Raw genomic sequence first — 21,408 nt, forward strand, 5'->3', positions numbered from 1 at the left:
GGATAGAAGACTAGGGAAAGAATGATAGCCGTGTTAAAATATAGGGATTTTATGGCTGATGTTTTCTTACTTTATTTCCTAACTTCTCAGAAAATTGTTACTTTTTGTTTCAATATTCAAATTTGCATCTAAAGTTGTTTAATGTTATAATCAGGGCTTATGTTTACTGATATGTACCCAGCAGAATCCCATTTATAATGCCTATTTATTACTCACCACCACTCCAGACTGAAGTTTTTCTATTAATTCCTCAATGTTCAATCCAGGAATTCTATCTTTCAAAAGTGGAGGAGTAAAACATTTTACTGATGTTGGAAAACTGTGATTTAATAATTGCAAAGGCATTCTTCTGGGCATATGTTCTGTTTCCTGCTGTCTATAGGCATTGTTTGCTGCTATACTTTCTCCAAGTCTAGATGAGAAGCAAAAAGAAAATGAAATAACTACATGAAAATAGAGCAAAAGTCAGAGTTAGTACAGAATCAGGGAATCTTTTAGAATGATTCTTTTTGGGAATAAGTCTTCAAATATTTTTGAAATAATCTTGGAGTCTATGACGAAGTAGGATTTTGGGAAATGTCCTAAATTTGCTAAAGGAAACTCTTTTCTACTTATAACTCTTCGTAGTGACAACACTTGCTTCTTAATGTTTAGAGGCACTAAAACTAGTTTGTGAGTGTGGATTATTTGTAAAAATTAAAGAAAATGTTAATGTTACGATAAGAACATTTTTCTTACCATGGGCAACATCACCTGGCCTTTACCTTTGTCCTTCACCCTTCCCCTTTCTCATTCAGTATATTCTCACCAATCTGATTTCCATTCTGTCCCTTCCATTTATCCCATATTATTCCTGTCTCAGGGCCTTTGTATAAGCTGTTACTTTACCTAGAACACTTTCTCACCAGATCTGCATAGTGTTGGCTCCTTCTTATTATCAGGTCTCAGTTTAAACTCACTTCCTCAGAGAAGTCCTCCACCCATAATGATGTGTATGTTATAAAGCTTATTTCTTTTAACTTGCTCCCAACTAGAATGTAAATAAACCTCATGACAGAAGGCTCTCTAATTCACTGTAATATTCAAAAATGCCTAGAAGAGAGCCTGGCACATAGGTAGCCCTCACCAGATGTTTGTTAAATGTTTAAATAAAATACACACACACACACACACACACACACACACACACACACACACACACACAATCTACCTATACCCACTCATCCATCTACCCAGCATATAATTTCACCTTATTAAACTAAGATAATGTAAAGAAAGGCATAAATAGATATAAATGGACACCTGAGATAGTGTCCAAAGAGAAAATTATACCACACAAGACAGATGACCAAGACACAGTACACTGGGAAGGCCTTGCATTCAAAGACAGAAAGGAGATGTGACTCTCACTTTCAGTAAAGTCGAAGATTTGCTTCATGTCAGAGTACCACAGCTGAAGCAAGCAGGCCACCACAAAATGAAGCAGCTTTACAGACCATTTCTATCTTGTGACTTCAGAAGCTCCCTATTTGTCCATTTATTTCTTAAAAAATATTTATTAAAAAAAAGTGAAAGGAATTTTGATTTTATATTCTCTTATGTCTTATTTTCCATAGTTCTTTACCTCTTAATTTATGACTACTTAAAATACTAATTCTGACAAATGAGTTAGCTAAGTTAGTTAATAGAAGTAGCAGAGCTTAGCAAGCTTTTCCTTAAAGGACAAAGTAGTTAAGTATTTTAGGCTTGAGTGTATATAGTTTGTTACAACTTCCTAATCCTGATTCAAAGCATAAATGTAGGCACAGACAATATGGAAATGAATGGATGTTGCCCTATCCCAATAAAACTTTATCTATAAAAACAGACTCCCATCTGCTGGCTATGGTTTGCTGACCCTGGCATGTAGAAATGTCTTATCTATTTACCACTGCTTCAGTTTATTCAAACTACTTTTGCAAATACATTTATATAATCTACTTAAACTTTTAAAAATTAAAGTAGAATCCTACTAAACATTTTGTCAATCATTTAGTTTATAGACAGCTCTGAAAATCTAATTTTTTTCAAACATAATTGCAAATATTCTTTTAATGTTTAAAATTAATGAATATAGTGGATAATTTTGCCTGGCCATTATCTATTCTTTCTGACAAAAGAGAATTTTTCTTTAAGAACTTGCCTTACCCACCTGCCCCCAACTCCCAACTTCCAGTTCATGTAGTTCTCATAGGTGAACCCTTAGCATTTGCCAAGGAGGGGACCTTGGCAAATGATCTAGATCTGATCAATGACAGTCATCCTTAGACTTACCAGTTAAACAATTGGGAAGGAAAAGCTCTTTCTAGGGAGGAACTAAATTGGTATGATGTCCAGAAGTAGCTTAGTCCAGAAGCTTCTTCATGAAAAGAGGCAGTGAGAGACTGTGATTCACCTAGATAGTATTTAACCATCTAGATCTAGCTCTTCCCTAAGTATACACCTGATCTTTTCAGTTGGAATCAAATTTTTTTAACCATTTGAAAAATTACTATTACAACAAAGACTTTGATTCACTAACTTTTTAATCTATCTACATTGAGGCCTGCTAAAGAAACACAGCAGAATATTCCAGCATTATAAGAGATACACTGCAAATGATTAACTCACACTAAGGCAGGAAAATCTGGCAGTGGAGCAGCTTCCAATAATAGTCCCAATCCAGACTGTACTTGTTCTCTATTATCTGATGTTAAAGCAAAAGCCAAGGGAGTAATCAGGCGTGGATCCTAAGCAAATCAGAAACCAGAAAATGAGAGGCAGAAAATATACATAATGTCAGGTTTTTTAGTCAAATTCTAGACAAATTCTAAAGTGTTTCTACCTGCTTTTGGACATATTTATTACTTTACCTTGTTATAATTATCTTAGCAATCAACATGAACACCAGGTTAAAAATCTGGCAAAGGTTTTGAATGCTTTTGACTGTACCTATAAAAATCAGGTCTTAAATATTTTGATGAATTTAAAATATTATCCACAACTGACTCATATTTTATTTTTCTAGCTACCATTTAAAAGAAAAACTGGCTAATCATTTCCAAGTTAATCAAATAATAAAAGTAAAATTCAAATTAACTTAATAGAAAATAAAAGTAAAATTTAAATTAACTTAATAAAAATTTTAATTTAGTGACTGAAACAATTATACTTAAAGTATAAGTCTTTCATGTCAATAAATATTTTACATTCGTACTGTAAGCCCCAAATCATCTATTCTGAAAAACATTTAAGAACTGACATAAAATCAGTTTGATTCAATTTTTATGTTGAGTAAGTTAACAGAGAAAAATATTAAAACATGAATCCTTTATAACTATCAACAACGTTAAGTGTCTTGTAGATAGTTAAGTATAATCTACTGCCACAGAACCATGATAAGAGCTGGGCTTTACCTTCATAACTCCAGTGGTAACTCTTCGTAACTCCTTCTATATAGGGGGATCATTATTTCCACTCCACACTCAGGAACTAAGAGCTCAGAGAGGTGAAATAACTTACTCAAGTCTGCTCTAATAAGTAGTGGAGTCAACACCTGAACCCCATCGCTTAAGCATCATGTTCTCAAAGAGTACAAGTGTTTCAGCAAAAGGTTTCAGTTTTGGCTTCTACTCTGTCTATACAGGCACGAGTCATCTTTGTTATTACAGTAACTTAATTCACAAATGTTTGCTAAGTATCTATTATAAACCAGGTTTTGTGACTATCAAGGTAAGCATCTAGAGCTCTCATTCAGCTTCTATCAATGAAATTTGTCAGTTATTTTCTACATCAACTGTCTAATCTTATTGTCATTCATAACCAAGCCCTTTTCTTCCAGATGTCTCCCTATCCTCTAAAAATCCCTACATCATCAACTCCAACCAAAAACAAAACCCCGAAAATAAGTACTACTCTTCCCACCACTGAAATATCAATAGAAATAAATGATGAAAACTGAAGTAGGACACAAAAAAGGAAAGCACCACTATCATCAACATTCTGTATATAAGAACTTGAGGCACTTATGATCAATTTCTACAAAACTATGTGAAATAACTGTGTAGTAAGAATATTATAGCTACATAAGACCATTAACAACTTTAAACTTTCTTCTGAATGCACTAAGAAAATCATCTTCAAAAAATTAAAAATATTAAAACAGAAACCTAAATTGGGAAGCAAACTTCACTATCTGAAGAGTTTAAACTCACCTGAAGGATTTTGTAGAAGCTTACTTCCATACCAGGAACCGATTGTTTAAGTTTGTTCATCAAATCAAGAGTTTTCAAAATTACATCAGCAGCAAGTTTGCTTTAAAAAGAAGTCATATTTAAATTAGATAATTCAAAAATTGCTTAGAGCTTATTTCTGTCCAATATGCTAAAGAAAATGAAAAACCAATATTTTTGTTTTTAAATCTCAAGAAGATAAAAGTATTATTTCTTTTGAGAAGTAAAAATATCAGAGATATTTTTATCTCTGATATTTTTAACCCAAGATCCAAAAAGAATAAACAGGCATTAATAGTCTAAGTTTAGACAGCCTTTTTCTGTTCACAAATACCACGCTTCTACTTTTTGCTTCAAATTACTAGCAGCACTGACTTGATGACCTATTTCTTATCTTTTTCGTTGGAGTATCAACAAGAGAGGGCAAACTTAAGCAATAAAAAATACCTAATATTTACTGAATGAATTATATTAAGCTATGTTCTCAGCCATGTACCTAAAAGGGAGTACAAAAAAGTAAACAAAGATAATCCTGGTTACTGAGGTGTACAATTACTGACAATTATTATATTTATGGAAATTGGAACAAATCAGTGTTAAGCATTGAGAAGGTACTCATAAAGAATTGTTAGATGGACTTATTTCATGTGGGAAGAAGGGGATAAAATGATCTCATTATTATGAGTGAAAATCTACCTTTAACCTTAAGTCTTGACATGCTAAGGTAGAAGAGTTGGCTTTATTAGGAAACTTTCAGTAGTGACCAAAATCCTTGTCATAAAAACTACTGGTTTTCTCATGTTTTGCTTAAAAATATTAAATTAAATGAATATAAAAATAATTACTGAGTTCAGAAGTATAAAAGAAACTTACACAATCACAATAAAAACCAACCAAATTTAAACAAAAAGCAAATTGCAGATGTTAATATCTTCAGAAACACATGATCTATGAATTAACTAAAAGTTCATCATGAAAATGTTTTTAATTCTCTGCTACACTTTGAATATATATAAGAATGAGCTCCTAAAAGGGATGAGAATCACTACATCTTTTGATTTTTATTAAGTTTGGGCTTACCATTTTGCAAGTTGAACTCTATATACTTACCACAATTCAGAATCTGCTACCTTTGTTCCAAACCCCAGATCAATCTTGCCATATGTAAACTGTTGTTCTATCAGAGTGGTACATTTGATAGTAGTCAGAATTTTTGCAACATGCATTTTTAGAGTATCATCTCCACATAGAGGTAAGTTTTGTTAAGGGACACAATAAAAAAAAAATTCTAAAAAAACTCTAGATTTGTATAGCACTTTATAGCATTTAGGATATTTCGATACAAAGTATTACTTCAATTCAGTGTAATTTTTGTTACATTAGCTCAATGGCAAATTAGGAAACTAGAGCTCAGAGCATATAAGTGACTGGTAAGTGGCAAGAGATGTGACTGACACCAAAAGTTTCTTAGTCAAAGGTAAAAGAGAATCTGTTTCTCTGCTTTTTTTTGTTGTTGTTGTTAGCAGGCATCACAATGGTTCAATAAATATTTGTTGAATTAAAGGAAGTTATTTTCTCATATTCGTATATTGTTATTTTGAATATCTATCCTTAAAAAAGAGTCAAGTTTGGTACCATTCAATGATAGAAGGGCTGGATATCTGATAGATATCTCTAAGGTCAAGCAAAGTAAGCATGTGACTCTATAACAATGGTTTTCATTGTCGGCTGCATGTTAGAATTACCTGGCTATTTAAAACAAACAATTACAAATATTCTTCCCTGCTAGGGTTTCACATTAATATAATTAGAATATCTGGAAGTAAAGTTTAGGTGTCAGTATATTTTTAAGTGTTCTCCAGATGATTGTAATACATAACTAAGGTTAAGAGTCACCACTGTAAAGAGAAGAAAAATTAAGCAGCAGCAGTTAAAGAGAAAATTAAACAGATATGGAGTTTGCTCTAAGGCAGGACAAAGTAGAGCAAATTCTTGTTGCTCCGAGATACAAAGAAACTAGACCAGGTAAATGTAAGGTATCTGGATGAGATATAGTTGTTCCTTGTTGATAAAAAAGCATTAAGGATATATTTAAAAACTGGGTTTTAGACTTCTAAGTAACTTAGAATCATCTAAAAAAAAAAGCTAACACAGGGAAAGACCTAAGAAAATCATTATATAGAAGGTAAGCAGTGACACTAATTACACTCAAGGTTTTCTTTTTTGGAATGAATTAATTTGTCTTGATAATATTTGTCCTTCTAGTAACCAAGTGTACAGTCATCTTTATTAAAACACTTATGGAGGTCTTAATTTTTAAAACACAAACTGAAAAACTGAGTTAAAATAATGACATCTCTACCAATATTTCTTTATTCTCTGATACAGTCCACCAAAGATGGCACCACAAATTAGCAATTAGCACTAGAAGAGAGTAATGGTGGTTACTTTACAACATATTGCCTAATCTCAAATTGTGATAAAAATATCCAAATCAAGTTTTGAAACCATTTCTGAAAATGTTCTTTAAAAGCTTAAAAGTTCTTCACAGAAAAACAAGGAAAAAAGTCTGAATAACTTTTATGAGAACTCTTCATTGAGAATTAATTCTATAGTTTAAACTTCAGTTCAATAATTCTGAATAGATAGAAGCATGAGAAGTGATACAAATAAAGACAAAAATGTAGTAAATATAATGCTAGAAAAAAAAGAGTAATAGTTATTTAGTTTCCATGTTTAATAACAGTAAGGATATTTAACAAAACTTCAACAGCCTTGACCATCCTTTCACACTTTTTTCTTACTAAGGCGTCATCTAACTTTTGCTCTGTGAACTGAAGCTGATCAAGGACTGCAGGCAGCAGAAGGGTCACAAAACGGTCAGCTGAAGAACTGTTAGCAGTATCTATGACATCCTGGAGTATTAACCATCACCAATCATTAAAAAAAAAAACAAAGAAAAAATTAAGATGGAATACAGAATGCAGAAATAGTCATCACTGAGCTGTAACAGTCTATTTAAATCTTTTATAATTACTTTAATAGTTCATTGACTTGTGTGTCCTATTTAAAATCTACCCTTTTATCCAGTTTTGTGGGTTATGATGACTTTTTTTTCTCAAATGGAATAAGGTTTTGAGTTAATCAACTGCAAATAAGACTTTTAAAAATAGACTATATTTGTGACTTAAAAATTATTCTAAATTAAAAGTGTGTACTGAAAACAAATATCCTGAATTTTCTAAATGTAATTACAATAATTAAATAATAGACACTAATCTTAATACTTTACGGCCACAAATAATTCCCATCTAGAATCTGAAAGGGCTTTTAAATGCTAAAACTGTTTAACAGTCAAGACCAACGTAAAACAGGAAAAATAACATGCATAATCCTTAACAAAATATATTTAATTACTCATACATATTTTTGTTTGTACATAAAATCCAGTTAGGAGAACAAACATTCTAGGAAGATATTGGTGTAGGCAGAATGGGTACCAAAAACAAGTAGAACAGTAGACAATGCTAAATCTACTAGAATGAAATGTCCTCTATGGAAAAATTTTTGTCTGTATTCTAAGTGCCTAGAAGTGGCCAGCATGCTCCACTCCATTTCACTGACTGAATCTAACGTTCCTCTATTTATTCACTCAACAGGCTAATAAAGGCAGCAGGCAGTATCTACTGAGATAGAGGAACAGAATATGACTACTTTAGTAAATATAGTCATACAACAACAAAATATACATATCATAAACCTTTACTTATTACACTGAAAGGAGTATATATAAGTTATTTAGCGAAAAAAGGAAAACACTAATATTTGTGACTTTGCCAGAAAAAAGAAATTCAGTAGCTGAATGGTAGGGAGTCTAGTAATTGAGTTTTCCTAACGTGTCTGAACAATAGGAAGTTTATTATGAATATTTTTTAAAACAAACTGTTCATCGAGCATCATAAAAGTGGAAGTCAAACTGTCAAATATTACCTCAAATATTTCCTTGAACAATTCTAAAGCTAAAATAGAACAGTTTTCTGATCCATCCAAAGGTTGGCTTGACCAACGAAGGAGAGCCACAGTAGGCTCTAAACATTTAGAACGGCTTCCCAGAATGGTGTTGCCAGATGGAATCTGTTCAAATATCATCTGAGTGAGCACATGGCGCAGCTGAGTCACTGAACAGAAGGCAAGAAGTAATTCTAAAACCTGTGCAATATAAAGTCTTCATTAAATGTCAATTTCATTGGACCTTAACACACAAAGCAAACAAATGATGAAGATGAAAATGACATACATTTTTAAAGAAAATACTCTAAAACAAAAGTTAAAACTAGTTTCCAATTTTTCTTTCAGGATTATTTTTGAAAATGTGTGAATATATTTCAGAACGTTTCAAAGAAATTTGTTAATAGTGGTTACTCCAGATAAACAGGACTGTGAGAGCCAAAGGAAGGGCAACTTCAACTAACATTATATGCCTTCTACAGTACTTAAAAATTTTTAAAGCATAAACATACTTTGTTTTTAAAATGAAAAAAAAAAGAAATAAAATTAGTAATTAACACTTGCTATCATAAGATTCAAAAATGTCTATAAAGCGCACTTTAGGAAATATTTGTAAGTGGGCATCCCAAAGTGTTCCAACCTTAAGAACAGCTATTTCCACACTGTTTTTGCACACTGTCAGGATTATGCCCTTTAGCTCCCCTAGTCTACCTTATTTCTTCTTTACTTCATAAATTGGGCCTTATACCACATCAGCCTGTTTATTAGCTGTTAAGTTAAATTCTACCTTATTTCATATACAACCAACATATCATTTGAACAATTTCTTTTGTCATTTCTTTGCCTATTCATTTACATTCTACTTTTATCTGTTTGGTATATAATGACATATAATTGGGATGTGTGTTTTAATCAACTTGATAGCATCTGATTTTAAGAGAATTCAGCCCATTAGCATTCACTATGTGACAAATAACAATCTTTGATTTACCTTCTTTTAAATATAAATTATATTATTTATTTTTGAATAGGTAATATATTCACTTGATTCCAAAGTCAATGGTACCAGCCTGACCTCTGGCTATAATCTCTGAGGGCAAGCAGTGCTATTAGTTTCTTGTTTGTCTTACCAGAGATATGTTATGAACATATAAGAAAATACTTTTCAAGTACATTTACTCTGTAAGTAAAACATACAGAGAAGTACACAATTAGTGCAAAGCTAGATAGTTTTCCCAAAGTGAACACACCTGTTACTAGAAACCAGATCAAGAAAAGGAATTCTACCAAAACTCCAGAACTGACTTGTCTCTCCTCCTAGATAATGCCCCAGTCACTCCTCCACATCAGATTTCTGACACCAAGGATTAATTTTATCTTAGCTATTCTTAGATCTCTGCATTTCCACATAAATTTTCCAATCAGCTTATTAGTTTATACTGAACAATCATATGGACTTTATATGTAAATAGAATCTTACAGCGTATACTCTTATGTCTGGCTTCTTTCTCTTAGCATTGTATTTGTGAAATTCATCCATCTTATTGCATACAGTTGCACTCCACTCATTTTCACTGCTGCATAGTCATGTGCCAAATAACAGACTGAACATACAATGGTGGTCCCATAAGATTATAATGGAGCTTAAAAATTCCTATTGCTTAGTGTCATCTTAATATCAGAGCACAATGTATTACTCGTGGTCTGTGGTGATGCTGATGTAAACAAACCTACTGTGCTGCCAGTTGTATAAAAGTATATCATATACAATTATGTATAGTGCGTAATACTTAATAATGATGATAAACTACTATGGTAATGCTTTATGTATTTACTGTATTATACTTTTATTCAGAGTATACTTTTTATTTATAAAGTTTGCTGTAAGAGTATGCTGTTACACCAGCAACAACCTCATACATTTCATTTATAGCATATCTTGAGTGCACCATTTTCTCTTGTGCTTGATTTAATCTCATGTTGTTTTATAAACTTAGTGTAGCCTAAGTGTACAAGGTTTATAAAGTCTACAGTAATGTCCCAGGCCTTCACATTTACTCAGCACTCAATGACTCACCCAGAGCAATTTTCAGTCCTGCAAACTCTTTTCATGGTAAGTGCCCTATTCAGCTATATCATTTTTTGTCTTTTATACTGTACTTTTACTGTATATTTTCTATTTTTAGATGCATACACACCACTGTATTCAACTACCTATAGTATTCAGTACAGCAACATGTTGTACAGGTTTGTAGCCTACAGAGCAACAGGCTATAACATATAGCCTAGGTGTTTAGGCAATACTATCCAGGTTTGTGTAAGTATACTTATAATATTCATACAATGATGCATTTCTCAGGATATATCCCCATTGTTAAGTGGTGCTTGATTATATTCCGACATATAAATATACCAGTTTATTTGTCCATTCCACTGTTGATGGCATTTGGGTTGTTTCTAATACTTGGCTATTAGGAGCAGTACTGCTATGTTCTGCATATGTCTTCTGGTGAATACATGTTTTCAATTCTCTGGGGTAAATACTTAAGAGTAGAATTGTTGGGTCCTGGTTTCTGCAGTGTTCAATATTACTAGATAGCATCAGTTTTCATAAGTAGTTGTACCCATTTTTTAGCCTATGTGTAGTGGGACATTTATAAATTTTTTACACTCTCATCTATGTTTAATATTATTCCCATTTTTAATTTTAAACATCTGGTGGGTATATACTGGTATTGCATTACTATTTAAATATGGATTTCCCTCAATAGTGATAAAGTGAGCAACCATTTCATATTTATTGACCAATTCACACCTTCTTTGTTTAGGTTAGCTATTGAGTTCAGTTTTTTTCTGACTTATCTATACAAGGTTTTTAAATAAAATATTTTAGATAACAGTCCTTTGTTGGATATATGTTATTATAAATAACTTTCCCACTCTGAGTTGCCTTTTCACTGTCTTATTGGTGGTCTTTTCATGAACAGAAGCTCTTAATTTTAATGTAGTCCTACTTATCAACATTTTTCTTATATAGATGGTGCTTTTGCTTCCTGTTTAAGAAAATCTTTGTCTAGGCCTTCAGAGAGGATTCAAGATGGCATGGAAGGTAAAGGCTGCGCACGCCTCTTCTAGCGACCACAATAAAAATTTTAACAAAACTACAGAGCAATCAGTACATGGAGTTGCCATAGTTCTGACTGAACAGAAGCTCTACAAATAGGTCTCCTCAAATAACAGGTCACCTCAAAACGGTAGGAGGGGCAGAAACACGAAACGGCCTGGTCTCACAACTGCATATGGTCATTGAGAATCGGGAGGGCTATCATGGCTGCAGAGCCATCTCCTCTACCTGAGGAGCAAGGCATCCTGTCCTCACACTGGGCTCCCCAGCATAAGGTTCCAGTGCTGGGAAGAGAAGTCCCCACAGCCTGTTTGTGAAAACCAGGGGAGGCTGCAGCTGAGTGAGATGGAAGGCTGTGGGAAGTGGAGACCTTCTTTTTAAAGGGCCCATGCCCGGTCTTACTGAATGACTCCCTTGCTCTAAGCTCCAGTGCTGGGGTGGCTGCTCGAAGCATGCCAGGGACATAGGGGAGGCACTGAGCTGTCGGGCTTCAGGGCAAGGGCTGGAGGGGTGGCTTGCTCCTTGACAAAGGTGCAGGCAAAAGCCACTGTTCCTTTGTTGAGCCCTCCCCCATAGGCCTGCAGATGCAGGTGCCATCAAATCTGGATAACACAGGTCGCTCCGCCTGGGGGTATTCCCTGAGACTCTGCCTCTCCCAACTTGTGGGTCCACTCAAGCCGCTTCCAATGATTTATTCCATACAAACAGGCTGTCTTGGCTCCTGCTGGGAACTTTCACAAAATCTGTCAAAGGCTCACAAAACCTAAAAAAGCAGCATCTGGCCTTGGCATGCCCTGGATTTCTTGCTGAGCAGCTCCAAGCCCCATATCAGGGGCAGCTGGTCTCTGTTTCTGACTTGGCCCCTCGAGGCACCTATAAGCCCAGCATGGGTGGCAGTCATATGTGGATTGCTTGGTGACTCTTACCAGGTGGTCCGAGGTGCACAAGCTGCCACTGAACTTGGCCTGCAGCTGGACCCCTCCCAGGTCTGTGCTACAGGGCCCCGCAGCACATCTACTACATAAAGCCACTCTACTGAGACCAGGAGACTTAGGAGCCCTACTTAATACATAGAAATAGACACAGAGAGGCAGCCTAAATGGAAGACAAAGAAGCATGTCCCACTTGAAAGAACGGAACAAAGCTCTAGACAAAGAAGTCACCAGAATGACAAACAATATACCAGATGCAGAATTCAAAACAGTAATTATAAGGATGCTGAAGGAACTTATGAGAAGAGTAAGATGAACTTAGTGAACTTTAACAAAGAGATAGAAAATATAAAAATGGAGATGGAAAACATAATAGGGAGCCAGTCAGAAAAGAAGAATACAACATCTGAGATGAAGAGTACATTAGAGGGAATCAAAAGAGTGGATGAAATGGAGGATCGAATCAGTGACATAGAGGATGGGGTAGCAGAGGACACCCAATCAGAACAGCAACAAGAAAAAATAAAAAAAAAGAAGGTGGTTTAAGAAACCTCTGGGATGTCAAGCATAACAACATTCACATCATAGGGGTAGAAGAGAGAGAGCAAGGATTTGAAAACCTATTTGAAGAAATAATGATGGAAAACTTCCCTAACCTGGTGAAGGAAATAGACATACAATCCCAGGAAGTTCAGAGTCCCAAACAAGATGAATCCAAAGAGGCTCACACCAAGATACATCACATTAAAATGCCAAAGGTTAAATTAAAAAGAGAGAATATTAAAAGTGGTGAGAAAAGCAATTAGTTGCACACAAAGAAGTGGCCATAAAACTGTCAGAAGATTTCTCAACAGAAACTACAGGCCAGAAGGGCTTGGCACAAAATGTTCAAAGTGATGAAAACCCGGGACCTACAACCAAGATGATATTATTCAGCAAAATTATCATTTAGAATTGAAGGACAGATAAAGAGCTTCCCATACAAGAAAAAGCTAAAGGAGTCCATCATCACTAAGCCAGTATTATAGGAAATGTCAGAGGGACTTCTTTAAGAAGAAAAAAATATGTATTAAAAGTCTAAATAAAGAATGGCAATAACTACATATCTATCAAGGAGTAATTCAAATGAAAAAGAATTAAATGCTCCAATCAAAAGATAGAGTGGCTGAATGGAAAAAAAAAAACAAGACTCTTAAATATGTTGTGTACAAAAGACTCACTTCAGATTAAAAGACATACACAGACTAAATGTAATGGAATGGAAAAAGATATTTCATAATGGACCTAGAGGTTAGTGTGCTGAGTGGAGTAAGTCAGACAGAGGAAGACAAATGCCATGATTGCACATGTGTGAGGAATCTAAAGAACAAAATAAATGAACAAAAAAACAAACAAACTCATAGGTACAGAGAACATTTTGAGGATTACCAGGTGGCAGGAGGGTTGGGTGGGGGGTCGGTGAAAAATGGAGAAGGGATTAAGAAATACAAATTTGTAGCTACAAGACAGTCATGGAGACAGAAAGTATAGCATAAGGAATATAACCAATAATATAATAACTATATATAGTATCAGAAAGGCACTAGATTTATTGAGGTGATCACTTTGTGAGTTATATAGATGCCTAGTCACTATGTTGTATACTTGAAACTAATATAGTATTGTATGCCAATTATAATTGAAAGATAAAAAATTATTATTAAATAAAATGAAAGAAAATCTTTGTCTATTCCAGGGTTGTAGATATTCTGCTACATATTTTTTATTTTATTTTTATTATTATCATTTTTTTTAGGCGAGGCATCTCTTGGTTGACCTCATAGATTGCAAAGACCTTGTCAGTTTACGATCCCTTATTTTTTTTTTTTAATTTTTTTACGCCTGCAGTACCTGGTCTTCCTAGTTGGTCTCCCATCCATGTACTAACCAGGCCCGACCCTGCTTAGCTTCCGAGATCAGACAGGATTGGGCTTGTTCAGGGTAGCATGGCCGTAGACTACATATTTATTTTAAAAATTCAGTTTATCTTTCTCATTTAGACCTACCATCTTTCTGGAACTGACTTCCACATTTGGTGTGAGGTATGGTCAAAATTGTTTCTTTTCATGTGGAAATTCAATCGACCCAGTGTCATTTATTAAAATGATCCCACTTTAAAGACTGCACTGTTATCAGATGACTATAAACTATGGGTTTGGTTTCAGACTGTACTCTGTTCCATGGGACTATCTATCCTTATGACAATACTGCACTGTATGAATTAACACAGTTTTATATTGTCTCGATATCTGGTATATTATAAGTCCTCCAACTTTGTTCATTTTTTTCACAACAGCCATGGCTATTTTTGAACTTTGCAAAACCATATGATTTTATAATCAGCTTCACAACTTCCACACTAAAACAAAATAAATACAAAAATAAAAACTACTAAAATTTGCTGTGATTTTGATTGACCAAACATTGTAAACTCTTGTACTCTACGAACTTGGTATGTCTGTATTTATTTAGGTCTTTTATTTCTCTAGACGTTTTGTAATTTTAGAGTGGATACCTTGTGCATGTTTTGTTGGATTTATCCCCTAAGCATTTGACATTTTTAAAAATCAGTAAATAATATTATTTTTTTAATTTCATTTATTTAACATTTTCTACATATTTTTTGGTAAGCTTATAAACATCTCTCTCTTTGCTATGTAGGTAGGAGTGAAATCATTGTCATATGGTATACAGTTTTCCAAAACGACTGTACAAGTATATAAAGATTCTGGAACAGTTCTAGAGTCCTGGCAATTTTCTGTTTCCTGATCTAGACACTGGTTATATGGCTGTGTTCGGTTTTTAAAAATTTATAAAACTGTGCACTTAGAATTTTGTTCACATTATAGTTTTCAAAATTTCAAAACAAAAAGTCATGTTTTATATACCTTTGAAGAAGAATCAGGATCCTTTCCATTAAGAAGACTTAATACTTGATTAAGACATGAAGAAAAGTGCTCATACCTAGGTTTGAAATAAAAATATACATCAAATGACAATCAGGAAACTGAAACACTGAAAAAGATTTATGTATAAAATTAATACAAAATGTAAGTGTATTTTCTTTCATTTATTTATTTTGAGCTTCTAATATAGGACAGTCTTTATAAAGTTTATACTTAAACTTAAAACATATTCTACCACTATGATATACAATAAACTGCCTCTGTCATCTACTAAACAGCAAAAAACAGTAACTTATGTGGCACTAAATAAATCTTTGAAACTTTCTGTACCTTTAGGCTTTTTTTAGAGGTTGTAAAAATTCAAAGAAGATGAATATTCTAATTAGCCAGCTACTTATTAATAAAGCATCTACAATTGCCAGCCATTAAATTAGGCTCTGCAAATACAGAGGTAAGGAGCAGGTACTTTAAAAGGTACTAGAGGTACCACTCACATTATATTCTATGTGATTGGTGCATCCTGGATTTGGGAGAATAGTGCCCTGTCAGAGAACTCACAGTCTACAGATGGAGGCAGAAAGACAGAAAATAATAACATAATGTAACATATAACGCTATAATGAAGAAATGTATAGAATACTATGAAATAGAATGGATATCAACCCCGGACTTGGTGGGACAGGCCTGATCAGTGTGGCTTCCTAGACTTGAGTCTTAAAGAATAAACAGGAGTCAGGCATATAAAGGGGAAAGAGTATTCCAACCTTCCAGAGAAAGCAATTCAGAGGACATAGCACATAGATACATGAAAGGGCATTTCTAGCAAGCTGGTGGTTCTATTTAGTGTCTGAAATGATTATACGAAATACATAGGAAAGAAAATGTGAAGAAATAAGGCTGAGAGGTTGCCAGGGACCGCACTTTGGAGGGCTACACAGAGAATTTGGATATTCACTTTAAATGTAATGGAAGATGGCAGATTTTAAAAGGGACATATGGTTGAAGAAAAGTTGAAAGTTGAGCACATGTATAAGGTAAAGAGAGACACTCGAATGGTAGGCACTAGAGAAAGAGGGGAAACTGTTGAAGGTGATAGGATAGAATGAGACAACACACATAATAATGGGATGTTTATGAGAGAAATAGGAGGACACTAATTAAGAATTGATATAAACCCAGGTAACTGTTAAGGAGCGCAGATTTGAGGGAACTCCAATTAAATGGGATTCTGTTTTGTTTTTTTTTTTTCCTTTGAAAAAAAGATAAAGTAGTCTTCTAATTGGAAAGTAGTAAATATCTGAAAGAGCCACTGTAGAAGATGTGAAAGAAAGATGACTCACTCATTCAAGACAAAGACTAAAAAATACACACATACCCTTGCTATACTTTTATATTTCAGGCCGGGAAAGCAAAAAGAATGGGAATAAAGCACATCAAAATATTCTGATTTAGCCTACTGTGAATTAGTAGAATTCAGGTTTACTAAATCTAAAAAAGGCAGTTTTATTTATCACAAACACATCTAGATTTAAAAAAAAAAAAATCTTAAAATTTTTCAAAGAAAGCCATACCTGGTAAGATAATCAGCAATTTTAGGAATCTTGAGGAGATCCATGAAGAGATCAACTGAATACTTTCTGGTTAGTGTGCCATCACCATTTATGAGAATATTAAATATTAGTTGAAAAGTCTGATGAATGTTTCGAGCATGGAACAGCTTTAAAAAAATTAGGGAACATATATTATACAAAAAAAAATTTAAGTTGACACCATCCTAAAACTTAACAAAAAGCCTCAATGACTTTTAAAGTTTCAGAGAACATAAATTTCAGAATTATCTTCATAAATAATAACAAAAAATCATATTTACCTTTTCTCCAACCTCTTCATTTAATGTCAAACTGGATAATATTGAAAGTGCAAATACAACCACAGTTAAACTACTATGGGCCAAGAAGCTTATAAGAGTTCGATAAAAAGATTTCACATTATTCTGAGAAAGAAAAAAAATAAATTAGAATAAAAATTATAAGTTTTATTTTTTGGTTCAGAAAGTATATCTTGCACAGAGTAGGTAAACTTTTATTAAATATCATTATCAACTTCAAGAAGTAAAATGGTACTCTGATATACTGCTTATAGTAGTAGCACAGATAGGTACAATCTCAGTGAAGAGCAGCGTTTAGATACAGGATTATAAGCGAATGTTTACCTTTCTCAAACACTTCTATGGCTCAAAATAACCTCCATTTCCAAAGCAAGACCAGGTCAGAAAAATCCAGCACATGAACAAATGAGGTACTGTTTAATTTAAAATTAAACAGATAATACTGAATACTGCTCAGTATGGGGACTGTTTACAAAGTTACCTTAAAGAATCAATAAACTTTCTTGATTTAATATATTTCTGATGGTGGGTCAGTTAACTTCATTAGTGTGCCTTCACTTATCACAAGTACTGGTAATTGTGATATCTACTGGATATTTCCAGTAGAGTTGCCATTGATTTTGTGGAAATACAAGACTGAGGTAAACGGGATTGGCAATGATGTTTCTCTCTTCTATCACCACAAAATAATATTATCCAATACAAAAAATGGGATGCTATGGAAAAGAAAACCTTTTAGTATTCAACATTTGTACTAACCCTTAACTTATTGTCTTAGCTGGAATACTTCAAATTATTTATATGTTGATCTGATTCTTTGTTAACTTTTATAGGCCAGCTGGACGAATTCTTGTTATAATTTTTTAAAAGAAAAAGATGGATAAATTTTTCTTTAAGCATAGAATCCACCACAAAGCAAGAAATATTTTACGAACTTCTTACCAAAGTCTTTATGTATGTTTGAACAGAAAGATTGTGTCGACAAAAATTTGCCAATAATCCTAGACAAGGCATTGTTAACTCATCTTCAGAAGACTGACTGTTTTAAGAAAAATAAACAAAACAAAACATTAAGCTCATTCTAAATTACTGAGATTATATAGAAATTTACACATTTAAATTCCTTTTTGCATGAAAAAGAAAAATCTAGTTAACATATGAAGACAGCAAGCTTTGAATAGTATGGCCCACGTATTTCATGTTTTGAAACTAAGTGATCCTATTCAATTACAGCATTGAACTACGAAAATAATTTTCAAAGTGACCATATGCTATTCTTATCAGTATATTTTCATAGCAAAGATTAAAAATATAACTTTCAGTTTCAATTAGTTTTTCTCTTCAAGTAAAAACATTTCATAAATTTTTGCTATGAAAATTAAAGCTGCTTCACACCATTTAATCCTTAAAAATCATCAGAGTAAACAAGAATCCGTCTTACTTTAAAAAGTTGGGAAAAAAAATAAGGAAAATTGAACTATCACATAATTTTAGTTTAAAAATAAACCATTAGATTATTTGGTTACATGTTTGGTTGCATACTCACATATGGTCTATCAGGAATGTAATTAATTCATCTATATTGGCACCAGAGTGAAAAATTTTGACGTTATATGTTAACCTCTGCAGAAGTTGAATGCACTGGGAATAAGAAAATAGTAATGAATATAAACACATAAAAACATATTGCGTGCTCACAAAAATGAACTCCTGTGAATGTTCTGAGCATGTCACCATTTTAAGAAGCATGGTTGAGAGCAAGAACATTTCCATTTCTTAAAATGGTTCTCTCTTTTTTTTTAAACACAAAGTAATGAGACTACTAAGAACCTTGGGGTTCATCTCCTGATTTACATGTCCCTATACATTCTATCTCAAACAGAGCATCTTGTCATCAACTTCATTCACCTAACCATCTTAAACTTATATGCAGGTTGAAACATATATATATTCCATCAATTGTAAGATATATATTTTTTTCACATTTTATCACCTTTAAAATTGCATGTCAGTTTAACTGGTGATGCTTTTCTTTCTTACGATTACATTTTAGGTTCAATAAAATATTATGGGTATAAGAGCTTTGAGTCTATGCTAAATAAGACCAAATCTATAGCTGAAATTTTGGAAGAATGTTTCTTCAACAGATTGAGACTAGATGCCAACTCAAATTACAATTTTAATATGAAAACTTAAATCTCAAAATGCTGACATCTGTGTTTTATAAGTTTGTCAAAGCAGTTACAATGTAGATTTGTTTTTCTTCAGTACAAGTTCTAAATTTGGAGAAACTTCCCTTCTCTAGAAACTTTTAAACAATAGGACACGGATAATCAACCAGTTCTTAAATTTATTAACGGCAAGAACTGTACCTAATCATGCAGTATTATGCCAAATATGTACATTGTAAGTAAACAGTTTATAATAGATACTATACATTTTGACCTGAAAATAAGGAAAGAAGAACAAGTTTTAAGTGAAAAGTACTGCATGGGTGTCTATACCTGCAAAAACACTGAATCACTGTGGCAAGTGCTGCTCCGACAAACCACTCCTGCCAGCACATTATTCAGGTTATATGTATTCTGAAGACAGTCTCTGGTTTCATTGTCTACAGCTGTATATTAAAATAAAATGGCACAAAATATATCATTTTTACATATGGTCTTCAAAGATAAAAGATGAATGATTTTAAATTTATTTCCATATTAAATTTGCTATTATATAACAATATCAAAATATGATATGACTATTTTATTTACAAATAACTTCCAATTCAGAAGTTTAATCAAAGAAATTGTATGAGCTAAAAAGAGAAGGGAGTGTGAGTTTTTCCTTTTTTTTTTGCCAATAAACAAATGATTTCTCTGTGTGGATTAATCTGAAGGAAAAACTTGCTTTTTTTATGTGTAGAAATTTTGCTGTTAAAAGCTTATTTCAATTTTTCTGTAATCTAAAAGTGAAATCTATTAACTAAAAAGTAAGCAAAAATTTTAAAATCAAATATAAAGACCATCGCTTACAAATTTTCTAATATATTTAAATGTTGAAAATGACTGTCATTTTCATAAATACAGTTGGTGGATGTTAGAATTAGCACAGCCTTTTCGGAAAGCAATTTGTAACGTAATGACTATCAAATTGAACAATGACCTGAAAATTCTACTCGAAATTATTTGACAGAAATACACTATTATTTGAACAGAAATACATAATAATGCTCATTGCACTATTGATTCTAATAGCAAAAATTAAAAAAAAAAAAAAAGAAACATACACAAGTACCCACCACAGTAGAGTTGCTGAATAAATTATAGTACTCTACTATGTGGTATCAGGCAGCTATTAAAACGACATCAACCTGGAAAGATATCTAAGATATATCAAGTGAGAAAAGTGGTACTCTGCAACACCATTTTTGTTTAAAATAACCAAAATTATTTGTTAATTTATTTGATCTAAAATTATTTGTTACAGCATAGAAAAAGACCTGGAAAGACACGTATCAAACCATTAAGATATATCCCCAATATTATCCCCAGAAGTGGAAATGATGAAGGTTGGTGGTGATAAGACTGATTTTTACTCTCTATATCTACACTGTCTAACTTGGTATCCACTAAGCAACAGGTGGCTATATAAATTTAGATTAATTAAAGATTCAGCTTCTCAGTGTACTGCTCACACTTCAAATGCTCAATAGCCCTATGTGGCTAGTAGCTACTGCTATGGAACATTTTCACCATCAAGAAAGTTCTACTGGACATGCTGCTATAAATCTTTCTGGATCATAGGTTTTTGTGAATATACACATACTAATTTTATAATCACACAAATATCTCCCCTCCACCCACAAACACAGATCAAGAAAAAAAGTAATTAATGATGAAAATTTAAAAACTAAAGATAAGGTCGTAAAAAATAGAAAAAGCAACATCTGCATTTTTACCCTTAGCTCAGTTCAGCATAGCCTATCAAAAAAGGATGATTTTTTTGATCACTAGCTATAACTTTTGAGTGATGTATTTAATACTGGCATTATGTGCATGTACTCTTTTTTAAAATTCAAAAGCAGGTCAGCATTTCCCAAAGTGCATGCATTCTTATCTGTAGACCACTTAAGTTTGTATATGCTTCTGATTCTTTGTTCCAATAATCTTAAGAAAGGATGCATACAAGATCCTCTTTTCAAGAGATCCACAAAGAAAAATAATTTTGAAAGTTCCTGCAATGAAGAAATCTTCTGAATGTGAATCATTCT

At 33.1% G+C, this 21,408-nt stretch overlaps 1 protein-coding gene and 1 pseudogene across 2 annotated transcripts in view; both read right to left on the minus strand.

The window, feature by feature from the left end:
• Nucleotides 1-21,408, minus strand: part of CIP2A (cellular inhibitor of PP2A) — a 35,977-nt gene that overhangs the window by 10,309 nt on the left and 4,260 nt on the right. For both annotated transcript variants that reach the window (XM_039856910.1, XM_039856911.1), the window contains exons 3-14: nucleotides 19,652-19,764; nucleotides 18,694-18,788; nucleotides 18,090-18,186; nucleotides 17,130-17,252; nucleotides 16,831-16,976; nucleotides 15,242-15,317; nucleotides 8,241-8,459; nucleotides 7,006-7,165; nucleotides 5,361-5,502; nucleotides 4,233-4,332; nucleotides 2,650-2,768; nucleotides 217-412 (exon numbers count right to left, since the gene is read on the minus strand). In XM_039856910.1, coding sequence (XP_039712844.1) covers nucleotides 217-412; nucleotides 2,650-2,768; nucleotides 4,233-4,332; nucleotides 5,361-5,502; nucleotides 7,006-7,165; nucleotides 8,241-8,459; nucleotides 15,242-15,317; nucleotides 16,831-16,976; nucleotides 17,130-17,252; nucleotides 18,090-18,186; nucleotides 18,694-18,788; nucleotides 19,652-19,764 — 1,586 coding nt within the window. The remainder of the gene's footprint in view (nucleotides 1-216; nucleotides 413-2,649; nucleotides 2,769-4,232; nucleotides 4,333-5,360; nucleotides 5,503-7,005; nucleotides 7,166-8,240; nucleotides 8,460-15,241; nucleotides 15,318-16,830; nucleotides 16,977-17,129; nucleotides 17,253-18,089; nucleotides 18,187-18,693; nucleotides 18,789-19,651; nucleotides 19,765-21,408) is intronic.
• Nucleotides 14,193-14,311, minus strand: LOC120598265 (uncharacterized; annotated as a pseudogene).

This window comes from Pteropus medius, unplaced genomic scaffold, assembly GCF_902729225.1.
Source record: "Pteropus medius unplaced genomic scaffold, Ma_sr-lr_union100, whole genome shotgun sequence".
Classification (NCBI taxonomy): Eukaryota; Metazoa; Chordata; class Mammalia; order Chiroptera; family Pteropodidae; genus Pteropus; species Pteropus medius.